Source organism: Phalaenopsis equestris, unplaced genomic scaffold, assembly GCF_001263595.1.
Source record: "Phalaenopsis equestris unplaced genomic scaffold, ASM126359v1 Scaffold000002, whole genome shotgun sequence".
Lineage (NCBI taxonomy): Eukaryota > Viridiplantae > Streptophyta > Magnoliopsida > Asparagales > Orchidaceae > Phalaenopsis > Phalaenopsis equestris.
The window spans coordinates 68583094-68600626 of NW_018164444.1; the positions used below are offsets into that span (position 1 = coordinate 68583094).

At 34.4% G+C, this 17533-nt stretch overlaps 2 protein-coding genes across 2 annotated transcripts in view; both read right to left on the reverse strand.

The window, feature by feature from the left end:
- Window positions 1-7009, reverse strand: part of LOC110019815 — a 29677-nt gene extending 22668 nt beyond the window's left edge. Inside the window, exons 1-5 of the mRNA XM_020717657.1 lie at window positions 6746-7009; window positions 6530-6628; window positions 5892-6421; window positions 4708-4909; window positions 3446-3595 (exon numbers count right to left, since the gene is read on the reverse strand). Of these exons, the coding sequence (XP_020573316.1) occupies window positions 3446-3595; window positions 4708-4909; window positions 5892-6421; window positions 6530-6628; window positions 6746-6913 (1149 nt within the window). The 5' untranslated portion in view covers window positions 6914-7009. The remainder of the gene's footprint in view (window positions 1-3445; window positions 3596-4707; window positions 4910-5891; window positions 6422-6529; window positions 6629-6745) is intronic.
- Window positions 7010-8625: 1616 nt separating this feature from the next.
- On the reverse strand, window positions 8626-13749 carry LOC110028229 (protein NRT1/ PTR FAMILY 5.2-like). Its single transcript, XM_020729989.1, has 6 exons — window positions 13422-13749; window positions 13131-13348; window positions 11349-11660; window positions 10408-10670; window positions 9575-9722; window positions 8626-9472 (listed from the first exon to the last, which is right to left on the reverse strand). The coding sequence occupies exons 1-6, from the start codon at window positions 13543-13545 to the stop codon at window positions 8762-8764; spliced, it is 1776 nt and encodes a 591-aa protein (XP_020585648.1). The 5' UTR covers window positions 13546-13749; the 3' UTR covers window positions 8626-8761.
- Between the last annotated feature and the right edge of the window lie 3784 nt (window positions 13750-17533).

Here is a 17533-nt window from a genome sequence, read left to right on the forward strand (position 1 = left end):
GTGACTTCGATCATTTAAGATGTAATTAAGTATAGGGGCTTGCCCTTATAGGAAGCTTTTCTGAACCCAGCTTAAAATAAACCCTATTTAATTCTTCTGTATTAAATAGGGGAACTTGTCGGCAAATAAAACGGTTTCGCAGACCAAACGGACGTCATATCTTTCTTAGTTTATTTGATCGAGCCTCATCTTCAAGTCTTGTGTTTATCACTCGGGATAGATACAGGATTTGAGGTAGAGTGCTCTTTCATTTAAACTGTGAAAAATATGAGGTCAGTTTGATTTCATATTTTTCTAAAATTATATATATACATACGTAAATTAAAAAGTCCTTCCGAAGCGGGTGACGGGATTTCGATTCCGGCTGCCGACAGCTTCTTACGGGCGACCCCCCAACCAATCTTTCCCCTTTTAAGCGCCGCAAGCAGAGAACAACCAAACAGGACAAGAAAAAACCAATTAGGATGCTCATGAGTAGGGGCAGCAGACCAAAAAAACACTAAACCAGCTTCACAACAAAGGGAAAGCCACCACAAATATCACCATTGTATTCCTTTGATATACATAAAAGAGTGAATGGACAAACTCACATAAACTATCTAAATTGAAACCATTTTACGAAACCATTTTATTAAGCAAGACATGATAATGAATTGATTCATTTATATCAAACATTCCCAAATAGAAGTAGATATTGAAATCATGAATTTTGGGATGACAAACTTGATTACCAACAAAAAAAAATCTCATGAGGAACGATATATGAAGAGCTTCCAACCCAAACCGTGCCCAGCAAAGGGGCAAACCGAGCCCACCAAAGGGCTAAAACAGAAATGATTCTAGCCAAAACACAAGCCCAAAAGAAGCCAAACCGTGCCCACCAAAGGGGGCAAACCGAGCCCAGCACAGGGACAAACCGAGCCCAGCACAGGGGCAAAACAAAAAAAAGAATAACTTCAGCTATAATTCAATTCCAAAAGAGCTAGAACCGAACCCAACCAAATGGGAGAACAGAGAAAATGTTTCCAGCATGAAGCCATTCCAAAAAGATCAATGATCGAACCCAACAAAATGAGAAAACAGAGAATAGTTTCCAGCATTCATTAATTTCAAAAGAACCAAAAAAAAACTGAGCCCACCGAATGGGCCAAAACGGGGTAAAATTTTTAGCATTTATTTGGACATAAATAACAATAATAAAAAGCATCAACATTTTATTTTTAACATGAATTATAGATGAGCAAATAGCATTTCAGAGTTCATATTCATGCCTTTCCCATGTATTTCGAGCAGAAAAAGAAATGCAAGCAATCCTTTCCCCTAAAAATCATTCTTCCTTTAACAATAAATTGATTCAGCAAGGAGAAAAGAAAGAAGGCTACAACTTTCAACATACAAGTATAAAAATAATAGAAGTGTAAGAAAAAGATTTGCATGTGACAATGAATCTAAACATGCTTTCCCTAAAATGTTATTTCAACTAATCAACATAGAAATTCTAAATCAGATCCAATAAAAGTATTGAAGGCCCAATCTTTGATATCAATACCATTACGAAATACCAGTTAAGACAAAACAAAGCCTCATGTATGCATTCCCTATTTTAACATTTTCAACATGTGTCGAGCAGGGCAACAAAATAGAGAAGAAAAGAAAGAAATATCTTGCTTGAGATTTCCTAAAGAAAAAAAAACACAGAAAAAGGACATCAAGCTTTCAAACACCCAGCACGCAAGGACTTAGCCGAGAAAGAACTTCAGCAGACCCTCTCTTCCTAAAAGCTTCGAGAAACAGTAACCAACGAGTACTTCAAACTCCCAAAACACAAGAACCTAGCTAAGAGGGAATTTCGACAGAGCCTCTCCTCCTAAAGTCTCGAACAGCAAAAAAAACTCAGCCTCTCCTTCTCTCAAAAAATTTTCAACAACCCAACACAGTGCTCTGGGAAGCTTTTTTATATGCAGAAATGAGAAGGAACAACCACATTTATCACCATTTTTGTGGTCGAATCAAGTGTGGAGGAAAGAATCGTCACAATAAAGACGGAGACGATAACACCTCGAGAAGGAGAAGGATCGGTCAGCCCGACCCTTGCAATTGGAGAACCGAAAGGTCAAGCGGCCACGCGAAGAAGGGGAAGAGTCGAGAGGGGGAGGATCGCAGCGTGGATGAGCCATGGAATCTATGGCACGCACGGGGACGAGCTGAGCGACCGATCGAGCCGCGAGATGGGTCAAATGGGGAATTAAGTGTGCGGATAAGGGGTAAATATGGTTTAAGATAAAAAAAATTTTATTATAAATAATGATATAAATATAAAAATATTTAATATTTCAAGAATAAGATTTGGTTTGTACCTTTTCATTTGTGCATTGTCCTTTTTAGGTAATTCTGACGTTCCAGACACTTTGGCGTGGTCCGTTTCGTCGTTGGAGATCGTTTTGACGAACTCATCGATTTGCGTGAAATTTGCTCGCGCGAGGAATTATGGCAATATTGGTGTCCGCCCTAGCTAAAATTGATGTCTCGAAAGCGTTGGCGCAATCTATTTCGTCGTCGGAGGTCGTCCGGAGAAGTTCACATTTTCACCCATCATTTATGTTCAATTTTAGTCCGATCTTGTACAACTTAGTGAATTTGCATTTTGTATGTGTGTGTGTGTGTGTGTGTGATGATAAAGTCCTGAAGAGGTTTTCCTAGAGCTTGAGATCTATTGAGAACTTCTCCCTGAGTCTACATGATAATCCTTAACCACTCGACCACACGACGATGGTTTTGAGATCATTAATGTGGGACATCACAAGAGAAATAGGAGGTGGCTGTAATTTCTAAGGGGATGGATTCCAATACTAGTTTTCTAAGATAGTCAATAGGAACCCCTAGAGCTAGATCCTAGGATCCTAAGGAAAAAAGTAATGACTTCAAAATGAGGTCAACAAGTACCAAGCTTATTATATAAATTATCAAAAGTTATAGTTTTTATTTTAGTCACTATCATTATGCAAGATTTCTAACTTCATTTTTAGCATAAGCATCAGCAATATTGAATTTTTGTGTTCGTACATGCTAGCAAGCATGTTAGATTCATTGAATTTTTTCTAAATGTTTTTATGCAAGTACAAGGAAAATCAATTCATTTGAGCACTCTTACAACAAGAGAATTAATACAACATTCGCATAACTAGCAATAACATATGTTAAAATGTTTCTTTTACTATTTTGCAAATTTGATGCATGATCAAATCATCATTCACTTTACATGAATTTCGCTATGATAATACTTTTCAGAAGTAAGTAATAGTAAAAATCTCACCGTGGAAAATATATCACATAAAGGTGTAACTAAAACACTTCAATTGTATTTATTTAAGTTCAGAGTGTAATGTGATTTATGATACAAATTAAAGAATTTTCTAATTTTGTTCCTCGAAAAAGTCATTAATACCTTATTGGAATGAGCCGAGTTGTATCTTTGAAGCAATTCATGTAAATCCAATAATTTCTTCGGAATGGGGAGGAAATCACAAGGTAGTGATATTAGTTTCTGAATCAGAGAATTCCATTTGCTTGAAATGAGCCCCAAAAGCAATAACTCCTATAAAACCATGGAAAAATGGGCATTATTTAATTTATAATAGAACATTACATGGTGTAACCTCAGCAATTTTAACGGAAAGATATTTAGCATAAAGGTGAACCTCTCTCTCCCTCTCTCTTTCCGCACTGGGATATCATGATTGCAGCAAATATTCATTTAGGAAATCTAAAATGTTCAAGGGAAGATCACAAAACCATGGTTTAGACAAAATTGGATTATAAAATTAAACAATGTCAAGTAGTGAGGTGATTAGCTCAATAATACAGAAGATTTCAACTTCATTGGAGGTATTTTTATCTACCATATACAGCCCCCCTGAAAATAAATAAAATATTGTTCTGAATGAAGAGCACTGTGTCTTACATACTGGATTTACATATGTCAGAGATACAATAAACAAACTATTATAAGAGATAACTAACTGGATAAACCTTTTCTTAATTTATTAATCAAGCAAAGTACAAATAATAAAATAGTATCACATAAACATTATTGCCAAAATGAAGTTGGTAGTCATATCAGGCTATGGTAAAAGCCACTAGACACAAGTATACCAGCTCTCAGCAGACTAGAGAAACATTTTTAAATAAACTTGCTAAATCGTACAATAGGCAGGCACGACGCGATAATATATATATATATATATATGTATATATATATATATATATATATATATTAAATTGAGAACTACAACTATATTTTAGATTATAAATAATGGTGTTGATTTTGAAATTGTATGTCATCCAAATTTGCTCCAATAGAGCCACCTCCAATAAGAAGACAGGAAATGACGGTAAATATTAAAATACAAAAAATGAGATTATACTTTTAGAGAAAAAAAATTGAGAGCATATGAAAAACCGCCTGTCTATATCCATGGGGAAGAAAATTTAATAAACATTTACACTACAAATTTGGAAACCTTAGCAAAACTTAAATCAATCGCTATAATTTAATAACTAGCATTGGTGAGTCCAGCCATAAATCCATGATATGTTCAAACAGCAAAAATGTTAGGTTACATGAATATTTGCACTTTCCTACAATATTTGCATTGAAAATTGCATGGTAAACAAGACAAAATATAAGTAGTGTTCATATAAAATTACCATAATTTCAATAACATTATCATAGTAGGGATCAGTTGAAAACATTAACCCTTCAAAAATCCGACTCCATTGATCCTTGGGTGCTTGAAAAATCAACTCCGCACCGGAAAGTAATTTTGTGGTTCTCTTGTCTAGCAAATATGAAACACACCTTGATCTCCACTGATTGAACTGGTTTAGCTCCATCAATATTTGATCACCACTGAGAGAATACCAACATTTATTTCTCCAGTTAACTTAAAAAAAGAAGTTGTTATCATATTGTTACCCTTTCTTAGTCTATAAAAAATGCAAATTTGTGAATATCTACAAAATTATGTCATACAATTAATTCCTGCAGATCATTACAACAAAAACAAATGACACTACATCTTAGCAATAGTTTTAAGAACATAAGCTAATCTCAACAGGTTGAGCTGAAAATAATCCAACCAGGTAAATTAAAAGACAAATTCGTAATATCACACATTTTGAAACCAACGTTATAGCCTAATTTTTGTCCGAGTTACAGCCCCAGTAAGATTTAAGCAGAATGCACCTGATACCAATAAAGATAACCAAATCCAGATATGATTCGCTAAAGGAATATTAATTTCAGACCGAAAGCATCATTATATTAATATAATATGAATATCATTCTTTATAGTCCCAAATAAGCCTGAATCAACAAGACTGTAAGTCTCCATTCTTGCCAAAAGAATTGTTCATCAAGTAACCAATTAGTATTTATAGTGGATCTCAAACAAAGTAAAGTGTTTGAATACCATGAAAAAAATTCTAAAATAATTATAATAAATTACTCATGCAAATTTAACTTCTTCTTAGCACCATGAATGATTTTAATTAGTTGTCCCCTTTTTCTAATATAAATTTAATCTTACAATAGTTTCCATATTATATTCGTTGTAAACCTAATGAACCAATCTTACAACAGTCATGCAGAATAATTAAAGCTTTTCTGGATGCTATTTTATTAATCTAATGATAGACACTTGTGATAAAAAATCAAGGCTTAAATGAGCAGCTTTCATGTTCCATGTAAATAGGAAAAGAAAAAAAATTGATAGATTCTCAAAGAGTTCTAACTAATGGCCAAAGTATAACATTCTTCCATGTGTTTGGCACTAGAAATCAGAAGAAAATTGGATATAGAAATTCCTTAAATTTTTTAAAAAAATGCTTACTCCGAAGATGCCCCATTAGCAGATTTCCACTCAAACTTTGTGTTCTCGGAACCTATTTTATTCCCTGCAACAATCTCTGACAAACCATTTATGCCTTTCTCAATCAAAGACATATGGGACATGACTGCCTGCCTACTTAAAATTTCTCGAATGACAAAGAAAGAAGTATCAGCACCAACGCCCCCCCTCATTTCATCATTAAACATAAGGTGCGTGTGAAGATTTTTATCTAATTGATTCAAGGATTTAGAGGTATTGCGATCATTCTCTGGCAGCAAGGCTGTAGTCACTTTTTTCAAGCCCATTCCTGCCCCTGCAAGCTCTAGCGAATCCATTTGCAATGCAAGCCTCTCAATATAAACTTTCTGACAATCATTACGTGATTCTGTGAGTTCATCAAGGTCCAATTCAACAACAGCTCTAAGAAAAGCAACAAAATGCTCATCTTTTATAGGGTAAGTCTGAAGTAAATATTCTAAGACAATTCTTCTCGCATTAGAAAGAGTTGCAGATGTCATATGCGCAAGGCCCTGCCGTTTAGAAGTTAAGGAAAAAAAAAAGTAAATTTCAGCTACTCAAATTTGAACAACGGAAAAAACTACATCTTTGACATTTCTGACAATAAACCATTTGCTGACCAGAGGGAAAAGTGGATCTGATGTCAGATTGAACAGAACTGCATCAAGCTCCTTCACAGATTCCTCGTACTTACCATAAAGCTCCAAGCTTTTCAACACCTGAACAGCAATTAGCCGCATTTAGCAGAAGCAGTAACTCTAACAATGTTGGCATTAACGAGAATCAACAAAAAGGTTCAAATTCATCACTTCAAGAAGAGCGATTAGAGTGCATACGTTTTCAAAGAAGAGGCCCCATCTCACGGCCTTTTTGATGTTATCGACGTCCCAGATGGCAGGAAGGCCGGATGATTGGTAGCCTGAGGCCAGAACAAGTATGTCTACGAAGCCCTTGATCTGAACAACTAGATCAGCCATCGAAATATCGGGATGAGACCAACCCATCTTCTTTGCAAGAGCAGTAAGGACCGACGCTTGGGTTCCAAATTCGAAACCCTTGGAAAGACGCCTCAGCCGTTTATACTTCCCGCCTTAGGGCAGTTTAGTTATTAAGATTTGTATGCATTTACATATCTCACGCCTAAATTTTTATTTTTACACACAAAGCACTCCGGTTTTTAATATCATGAAAAAAAAAACTCAAATTTTACAGGTCTGTTCTAATTAAATTTTGAAAAGTAAATTCTAACTCAATATGTAATTGATGGAAGAATTTTTTATGTCAAAAATAAAAAGGCAAATAATTAATAAGGAATTATCAATTTTCTTATCTGACGTGCAAACTTCAATTTTTACATAAAAATTGGTCCCATAATGAAGAGTTACAACGCTATATCAAGTGCAACACATCCATGCTCAATGTACAGAACACTTCATGAGTCTAAAGAAAGTTGTTGAATTATGAGCACAATTATTAAAAGTATTTTTTTTTTTGAACTATCGTCGAATCTCTAATATAGTGTTATTTGCTACTCTGAATGTCAGATATTTTATAAGTCTTTATTCATGATACCATGTTACTCCATAGTCAAGATACTTCGTAACTTTGTATTTAGAATACTTCATTACACCGTATTTTAGGGGTACACCGTTACACAACAAAGTTCAGCAACAGTGGCAAGCTGGGGCGGCTGGCAACCTGCGAGTGATGGTTGAAGGCTACGACATCCAATAGTTATTGTCAGGTCTTCTATTTAGAACAACACTGAAATTTAACTCGTTTTTATTTCCCTCAAGTGAAGAGAGGATGTCTATTTATAGACTCAATGAGAGGGGTGTTTTGATCATTCAGACAACTCTCATACCACCAAATTAAACAACCCAGGTTGATACCCCATGATCACAAGAAGTCTCTTAATTATTTAAGGAACTTAATGACCTTATAATCGAGTGATATAAGATTCCTTGGATTCCTCTCGTCGAGACGCTCAACCTGACTATAAGTAGGTCAAAGTTGAAGTGCATTTGACCATTCAATTAATTATTTTAAGCCTCTAAATGTGGTTCAATGGTTCGATCTGATCTCAATTAGACTCAGATTAAATCAATTTTGATATCATTGAGTTTATCTTGTAGAGATAACATAAATTTACTGAAATCAAAACTCTAAATGATTTTTGATTTGAATCAAAACATCTTTTGCTCAAAAAAATGCATGGAAATATGTGTAAAATAATGAAATTTGTTGATGATGCATCAATATAAAAATTTATCTTTTACCTTTTAAAAGTTAAAAGGGTGATTTTTTTTTTATGTGATGTGAAGATTTAGGATGGTATAAATACAAAAATTAAAATTTAGGTGATATATTTGTAAATACATATGAATTGGGTGATATGTATGTAAATATCCCCAATTAATATTTGATTAGTCAAACAACATATGGCAAGCTAAAGATATGTGTCACTGGGATAATCATATGGATGTTAACAAGGATGATGACAACTAACTTCAAAAGCATCAGTACCGTCAAATATAGTTTTAGCACTGTGTAGTATCCCAAACTCTCTTAAGAGCTCGCTAGCTATGAAGATTTATTTCCCAAATAAATTGAATTTAATTGCAACTCTACTTTACTTCCAAGAGGCACAATTTCGATATTTGCAAGTAGATGCAACCATCATATCAGCAAAAAATAAAAATTTGTTCAAATTCATAAATGTTACCATAATGGATGAACCACCGTATTGTCAAGCCTCTAAAGCCCTGCAACTGTTGTTCCTTCAACCTTAAACTTTCAATAAGCATGACACATGCCTCTGCAACACTCCACTTACTCCTAAACTAAAATAATCAGCCCCTGTTCTCTAGTTCTCTTGACTCACCACTCTCCTTCCCTTCCAATGTTTCAAACAGCTCAGCCTTATAAACATAAAACTTACAAACAATCAAAAAGAAGAAAAAATTGCAGAAACTTAAGATGGATAGCAGCCTGTAATAGTAATCAAGATGAGAGGCATTCAAATTGTTCAGAATCCATCCCTTTCTCCCATTTCTCTGTGTGATATGTGCCACTAAAGACAGCAGAAAACTACTCAGAAAGTTCCCAACTCCATAAGTAACCAGCGAATATGCAGTACCCAAACTTTTCATACCCTCAGGAGCTTGATGATAAAAAAAATCTATCTTCCCCACGACCAGAAAAGCTTCACTCACTCCCATGAGCACAAATTGAGGAAGCAATATGAATATGGTAAGAGGTACTCGGCCTCCATTATTCGGATTATCTCTTGCAACACTCAGCCTCTTTTTCTCCACTACTGAGGCAACTATCATAACCGTGGCATCAAAAACAAGCCCAATTCCAAGTCTTTGAAGAAGAGAGATTCCTCTTGGATTCTTGGTCCAAGCTCTCATGATTCTGACAAAGTAACGGTCGTAGAGGAAGATGGTGATGAGCATGGAGATGGTGGTGAAGGAAACAAGGCTGGCTGGAGGGATTTGGAAGTGAGGACCAATGTGGCGGTTGAGCGTGGTGCCTTGCTTGATGAAGAGGGTGTTCACCTGTACATTTGGTTTGCATTTTTCTCAGTATTAGTTGGTGCTGATATTCAGCATTACAATATAAGAATATGAGTAAAGTTCAGGTGAGAAATTATGGTGCACCTGGGAAGTTATGATGGATGGGATGAACATGGAAATGAGGACTGGGATCAGTCTTAGCATCTGCTTTGTTTCCTCTATGTGAGTTACAGGGCATAGCTTCCAGGGATTTTTGCTTGTGCCTACCATAACTGCTGCTTTGTTTAGAAACCTGGTGGATGAGTAACAGCAATCTATTAAGGTTGGGAATGGCAGTTATTTTAGTTGGTAATGATTTTAATAAATAATAAAGAAAAAAACATTAAAGCAATATACAAGTGAACTAAAACAAGCTTCAGGCCCCCCACACAACATGCCTGCTTACTCAGACAAACAATCAAAATATTATAATCCAATTCCTTCCAATAAAAAAATAAATTGTTTCATCTATAAGAAAAACTCTATGTTAGGCTCATATACAATATAAGGGACAGATGCTGGAGCGAAACGGAGTGAGCCAGTATAACGGAGCTTGCTAGCGGAGTGGAGTGGAAGCATCTGTCCAATTGGGGGAGTTTTGTTAAGTGGGTTAGGGGTGCCCGGGCAACGCCCCGGTGATATGGTACAGGGGTAATTTTGTAATGAGATATTGTACTCTAGGATTATATATAGGTTATATATATATATATATGTTGTATTGTAACCCTAATGGGATGTACTCCTTTTCAAGAAATCAAAAAAGCCTCCGCTCTTGCTCATGATGACGTAAGCAAATTGCCGAACCTCGCTAAATCCCTGTGTTTGTTTTTGATTCTTGTGTTTTCTTTGCCCTAATTTCTCAACACTCTATGATTAAATAGAAAAAATGTTTTCATAAGAAAAACATGTAGATGAACAAGATAGAGTAGATGACTGACCTCATTGAATCTGTGGATGGAATTTTAAACCTTTTTTTCTTCATATACTCTTCTGAATCCAGTTCATAAAGCTTCATAGAATCCTTTGGCAGATTCACTCTAAATTTTCTTATTGAAGCAACCAAAACTCTTGCAATCTTTGTGAAGGGACTCCCTTGAGGCAACTTGTGTCTGTAGAATGAAGTCCCAGCATAGAAAATCACCAATGAGATTGCAAGCCCAATTGTAGGGATCCCATACCCTAAAGTCCAGCCTACATTGTCCTGCATTTCGCAGCGTAAATAAGTCGAATATAAATGAACTCAAAGTAACTGTAATAAGAGTCACTGAACTTTTTTTGTGCCAATTCTAATCCAAAATTTTGTAGTTATACAACTTAGTCCCTCAACTTGTGAAATTTGGATCACTTTGATTGATGGAAGACATTATGAGATTAATCCTATTAATTTAAACTGCTATTAAATAGTGAGATTGATTTAAAAGAAGTAAAAAATGCCATTAAAAAAACTTTTCCACCCTCAGTTTCATTACAGACAAACAAGAAAGTTGGCAATAGGGGATGACTAAACTGAGCATCTAGAAAAAATATCTAGGACTTAAATGAACCATCTAAAAAGTCAAGATACTATTTTAAATATGGAAGATTTACATACATACCACTGAATTTCTTTGTATTTACACATCTAATAGCTAAACATCAATTTTTACATACATGCCATCTTACAAAAGATGTATTTTACTTTTTAAAAGTCAAAATAATGATCTTTTTTATGTGATGTGAGAGATTTGAGTGGTATAAATATTAAAAATGTAAAATTTAGGTTTCATGCATGTAAATGCATAGGAATTGGGTGGTACGTATGTAAATACTATGTAAATACCCCAAATACGAGGTAAATTTGACTTGTTCATCAACTTATCCAAATCAAATAAAGCCTTACCTGCACATATACAAGCATGATATTTGCAAAGAGGGTTCCCAGGTAAATGCTGAACATCCACCAATTGAAAAAAGAGATTTTATCTGTTCTCTCTTTGGTATCGAACTCATCAAATTGATCGGCCCCAATGGTCGAAATGTTTGGCTTGGTGCCTGCTGTGCCCAATGCAATTGTGTAGAGCGCGCTAAAGAAGATGCCAAGCTGAAGCTTCGACGCAGGCTTGCAGTTCCCGGTGCCAGCAATGTCTTGTATGTTGCAGGGTGGTGGCTTAAGTGATGGAAATGATACAGCTGCAGTTAACAAGCACATTCCCTGTGTTGCAAAAATAGTATGTTAAGTGCATATTAATCAATTAAAAAATTATAGTGGCATTTACATGCATATCACACAACTCTTAAGTATTTACATATCTAACCCCTAAACATATTTACATGTATACCACCATAAATAACCCAACATGTTGGACTCAATCACCATTTTGACTCAATCTATAAGTTAATGTGATTAGGTGTTTGTTGGCCTAAGACTTTAATTCAGTGTGGAAATTTACTTTCATATTGATTGAAAAATGGAGTAGGAACAATAATTATTGTTGTATTCTAGCTCTGTTGTTTCTAACATTGTACTACTTGCATGTTTTCTTCTGTGTCTTTCTAGATGGTCTAAGGTACTAATTTCTTTGTTTTCAAATGAAAGTATTCAGTAATGGCACACAGAGATATTTAAGCTTCATTTAATAAATTTAGCTCGACATTATATCTTTATTAAACTATATAAAATTAACCTATATAAACAATTCTTATGTATTTACATATCTCACATTTTCATTTCATATTTACGTACATACCAATCAAATCTTTTATATCACATCAAATATAGCATTATCTACGTTTTAAAAATGAAATCCATCTTCTAATGCATAGGTTTAAAATACCAAAGCGGTGTGTATGTAAATATAAAAGTTTAGGTGTGAGATGTATAAATACATAAGAATAATGTGCTATATATGTAAATTTTCTTAGCATGTATAGAATAATAAAATTGCCCCCACTTGGTAGGATAAAGGCTTCCTGTTGCTGCTGTTGTTGTGCAGAATAATTAAATTTTAATTTATTTACTCCAGAAAAAAAAAATTAATAAAGAAAAAAAGGAGCAAAAGAAGCCTTAGAGCTAAGACCCAAACTTTTTTAAGCAGAAAAGCATGTATATCAGCTTTCATTCAGCTAGTTACCAGTAGTGATCCATGAAACAAATCCCTAACAATGATTAAAATTAAAAAGGAGTTACATAAATACCATCCAATTCCCGTGTATTTATATATCTAACACCTAAACTTTACATATGCATGAAAAGTTGTATTTCACTCTCTAAAAGTTAAGACTTTGGTCTTTTTCATGTGATAAGAAATGCTTGCGTGGTACAAATGTAAGAAATAAAATCTAGGTGCTGGAGATATTTTTAAATACGAGAAATATTTGCGCGCGTAAGACGTACGCAAAACTGTGAGAGGTTACAGAGAGGGTATTGGGGGTTATATCCGCGTTATACCCCCTGTAACCTATCTATAATCTACATGTAACTAGTAAGTTCCACACTTCTGTTTTCATATATTTCTAAGTTACTCAGAGATTACAGGGGTATAACACAGATATAACCTTCAATAACTTTCCTGTAACCTACCTGACGTATGTCTTATGTAAGGAATTGTGTAGCAGGCATGTAAATTATGGTCTTTTTCTTAGAATTTTGAAGAATGACAATGGTTCTCATCATTGAAATTACCAAGAAATAAACAACAGAGAAGATAGTGAAAGTCCTGTATCGACCAAGATGTGCATCGGCAATGTAAGCTCCGGCGACGGAGGACAGAAAACCAGTGCCCATCCAATAAGTAACGTTGTTGGATGATGCCACTGTGCCCTGATGGAGCTTTTTCGTCAAATAAACCACCAAATTAGACGATATTCCATAGTACGCCATTCTCTCGAACACCTCATATACTGCAAAAAGTAAAATTTTCATTTCATGAACTACATCAGAAATTCACATAAAAGAGAGAGAATGATTGATTACCGACGATAAAATAGCAGGCAGTCCATCCACCTCTCTTTGATCTGAGGACTGGCCTGCCTTTGAGATCAACGGAGCCATCCTTTGTGTAATCAGAACGCCCGCTCTCTGAGCCGTTTGCTTCCATTTCTCTGTTCCTGCTGCTGCTGCTCGGAAAGCTCGTTGTTGCAGCACTTATACACGCATATATAGACAGAGAGAGATCGAGAGCACTAACCAGTGCTTCTTTTGAATTCCTGATTGTTGCGGCGCGCGCGCGCGCAGAGAGAGAGAGAGAGAGAGAGAGGGGAATCACCCCTCCGCACTCACTAGTGCTTCTTAAAGAAGTTTTACCTGGGCATAAGGGAATGGAATAAGGCTAGCATATGGCATGTGGCCTAAGGGCAAGTAGCACTCTCCATTATTTAGGGGTATTGATGTAATAAGTTGTAAGTGTATGTATTTGGATGGTAAAACTGATTTTCTGTATTGGAGCTATTATACTTTGCCTTAATGGCATCAGAGCGGAGCCCCAGGAATTTCGGGCATCTCTCAATCCAGTTCGAGTTCGAGTCATTTTCCCCATCACAAACTAAAGTGATGGCAAAGAAGTCCAGCCCAGCCAAAGATGGCTGACAATCTAATCCTTCTCAAGAAAAGAGATACAAGGAATTTTGGGCATCTATAGTTCCTTCGAGCTCCAACCTATGAAATCCAACCTGCTCCTCTGATCAAGAGATTTAGAATACGATAGGCCACTGGTGATAGTAAGAGATCCACTATTAACTCCTGGTGTGAGATTTTTTTGTGGCCACACACCATAAAATTTTCGGAAGATTTCTATCTAAATGACTTAGCATTATATTTGAAGAATAGTATGCCACCCTAAGTGGAGGAATATTCCCTTAAAAAGGGGTCTGATCATTCAGATGATGAAGAGATCATCATGAAGACTTTCATAAATTAACGGAACCAAAGTTTTTTCTCTTACCTTACGAATGTAAGATAGTGTTTATTTTATTATGAGGTTGAGTTTCCTATGAGGGCAAGCTCTCATAGTGAATTATATCTCTAGCGTCGTGAGCCTTAAAGAAAACTCTCAATTAATCTGATGACTAATGCTATTCAGATTCGAAGGTTGAACTTTTAAAAACTGATTTTTTCTTGGGCGAATGAAGGACTCAAACTAGAAGAATATAGCTCAAAATTCAATGAAAGTGTGTCATGAAAAGACCCAAACAAAAGTGATTTAACCATCGACGGAAGAAGGTTTACCTAAAAAAGGGGGTTGAAGAGTTTGAAAAAGGCTGGTAGCGAGTCTTTTTTTATCAGCTAAGGTCAGGGGATGACATCAAGAACTATTTGTTTGATTGGTATACAATGAAATAACATAACATGCAGAAGGACATAACATATATTTTGCTTGGATTAGGCTTGTGTAATTAGAACGCCTGCTCTTACTAACGCTTCTTATTAAATTCTATCTGTGTTTATGTACCAAACACTTTAATTTTAATTTTTACATATAAGTCATCAAATTCGTGCATGAAAAAATGTATATTTTTTAAAAAAAGTTAAAAGTAATAGTATTTTTTATGTGATATAGAAAATTTTGGTGGTAGGAATATAAAATGTAGTTTGAGCGTTAGATATGTAAATATATAAGAATTGGGTTGTATATATGTAAATGCCCATCTATTTAATTAATTCTACCGTTGTATTTGACTGAAAGATGAGCCATGGTTTCATGAGAGCAGCCTAAAGTTGACCAAATTAAATCTCACAATTGTTTTACTTCTAGAAACGCATTAAAATGTCTGAGTGGAAAATTCATAGTCAGAGATAGCACAGTTAATCCCATGAGTGGATATGAAATCTGCAGATATATATATATATATATATATATATATATATATATAGCACGCACGACCTTTATATTTAGAATAAAAAGAGCTCTCTCACACTAGCAAGCAGGACCTTTAAATTTAGTATGAAATGAGCTCCTTCACGAAAAGGAAGATGTAGCTATAAATCAAATCATTAATTTTTTCTCAAATTAATACAAATTTCAAAGTATATTTTGTAATAGTTGCTGCTTCATTATAAGGGGGTGTAACTAATTTTATTTTTAAGGATGGACAAAATTATTAAATATTTAAATTATTTTTTAATATTGGGTAATAAAATATAATGAGGGGTGGGCGACAAAATTACTAAATTATCGAGATTTTATAAGAAAAAAATAAATTTTATTGTTTATATAGAAAAATCTCAATGCAAATATTGCTGAAAATATAAAAATATTTAAATATAACAATCCAAAAAATTAGGAAAAAATATTCCATCCAGACGTCCGTATATATGGACGGCCAACCAACAACGGCCACGTCTCCCGCCGATGACGTGTATGACGAAGTGGCCGCCGGGTGGTTCGCCGTCCGAACGTGCGGTGTCTGGACGGAATATTTTTTCAGAACATAGGGGACTCACGTCCACTCTTAAATTATTCCGTACGCAGAAGGGTTTCATTTTCCATCAATATCTAATTCTTGATAAATGAGTAGCAAGCACAGTAAAAGCACAGCAAAGTGCTCACCAAATATATTTTACAAGTTCACACCTCTTTTTGATATATTAGTAAAGATTCATTCCCTCATCTAAATAAGTCTCATTGTCCCTTCATTAAAGTAGCCTAGAATACTGAATTCAGGCCCTGGAATGTTCACACATGAGGCTTATATGCAAATAAAATATAAAAATATTTGTTATAATATAAAATTTTCTCTTAAAAAGTACAAAGATTTAAGTGTTATGCATGTAAATATGAAAATTTAGTAGTTAGATATGTAAATATGCAAGGGTATGTATGTAAATGCCCTATTTTTTGTAGCCATTTTGGTGGAAACAATAGACTTATTGGTTGTACGTGTAGGCTAATTTAGTTGGGATGTCATTTTTGTTAGACTTGACTTTATTGTCAATGCAGACAATGATGTCAACATTTGATCGAAGGGTTTGCAATTGGGCAAAACCTTAAAATAAAGATAAATTTGTAATTATGTGCCACAATTTAAGAAAATGATAAATTTGTACTTAAATGGTTACCAAACGCGTCTTATAGGCATTATTGTTTAATTATTTTTTTGGAATAGACCAATTTAAATGCTTTTTTAAAATTTCTATTTGGAAGTGTCAGTAAATAATTGAACATGATTAAAAAATTAGATTGATTTTATCTTTTTTTAAACATATTGACTTCATAAAACTATGATTTATGATAATGAATGCATACTTTTCTTAAGCATTTTGGAAATGCATAGTTCACTCTATATCTGAAAAAAAGTATTAAATTAGGAGTTCTCATGCAAAACTGCATCAGAACTCTAATCAATAAAAATGTGCAATTTGATTATGTCGAAAGTAAATCTCAATCTGAAGGGATATTTTCATCAAACTGTCCTTAAGTCTCAATAAATCTTAATGAAATTTTAAGACAGAAGTCATGAAATTTTCTTAAAAAATCAAATAATGCGCAATTGATTTTTTTCTTAAATTAAAAAGCAAAAACCCATAAATGTTCCACACCAGTTTATTGAGAATGATAAATTTATTATTCTAATATCATAAAAAGCGAATGCAATATAGTATTATATTTACTCTCAAAATAACTAATGTCAATAATAAAGTGATCTGAGTCCTCTAATATAATTTTGTCCACCAGCTCTTCAAATATAATTATTATGACTAAAGTCCTCTAACCAAGTGATATAATCTAATGACTGCACCATATTATAGCCATGGATATAGCTCATATGAACAAGAGCATGTTTAAGCTCAACTTAGGCTCGATTTGAAACTTTTGAGACATTGTTCAAGTTCTATTCATTTTAATTCATTAGAGGTCAAGTGCGAATTGAGCAAGGCTCATGCCTGAATTTAATGAGGTTTAATCGAGCAACTCCTTTAGAATTATCAACTCGAACCTGTTCTTTTTAAGCTTGTATAATACTAACATACTTAAGATTAATAAATCAAAACAATTCAATTAAGTATAGAAATTAAGAAAAAAAATGATTTAAAAGGCTTTTATTCTTTTAAAAGAAAGCTCTAAATCACAACTCCTCCAAGAAGGCATG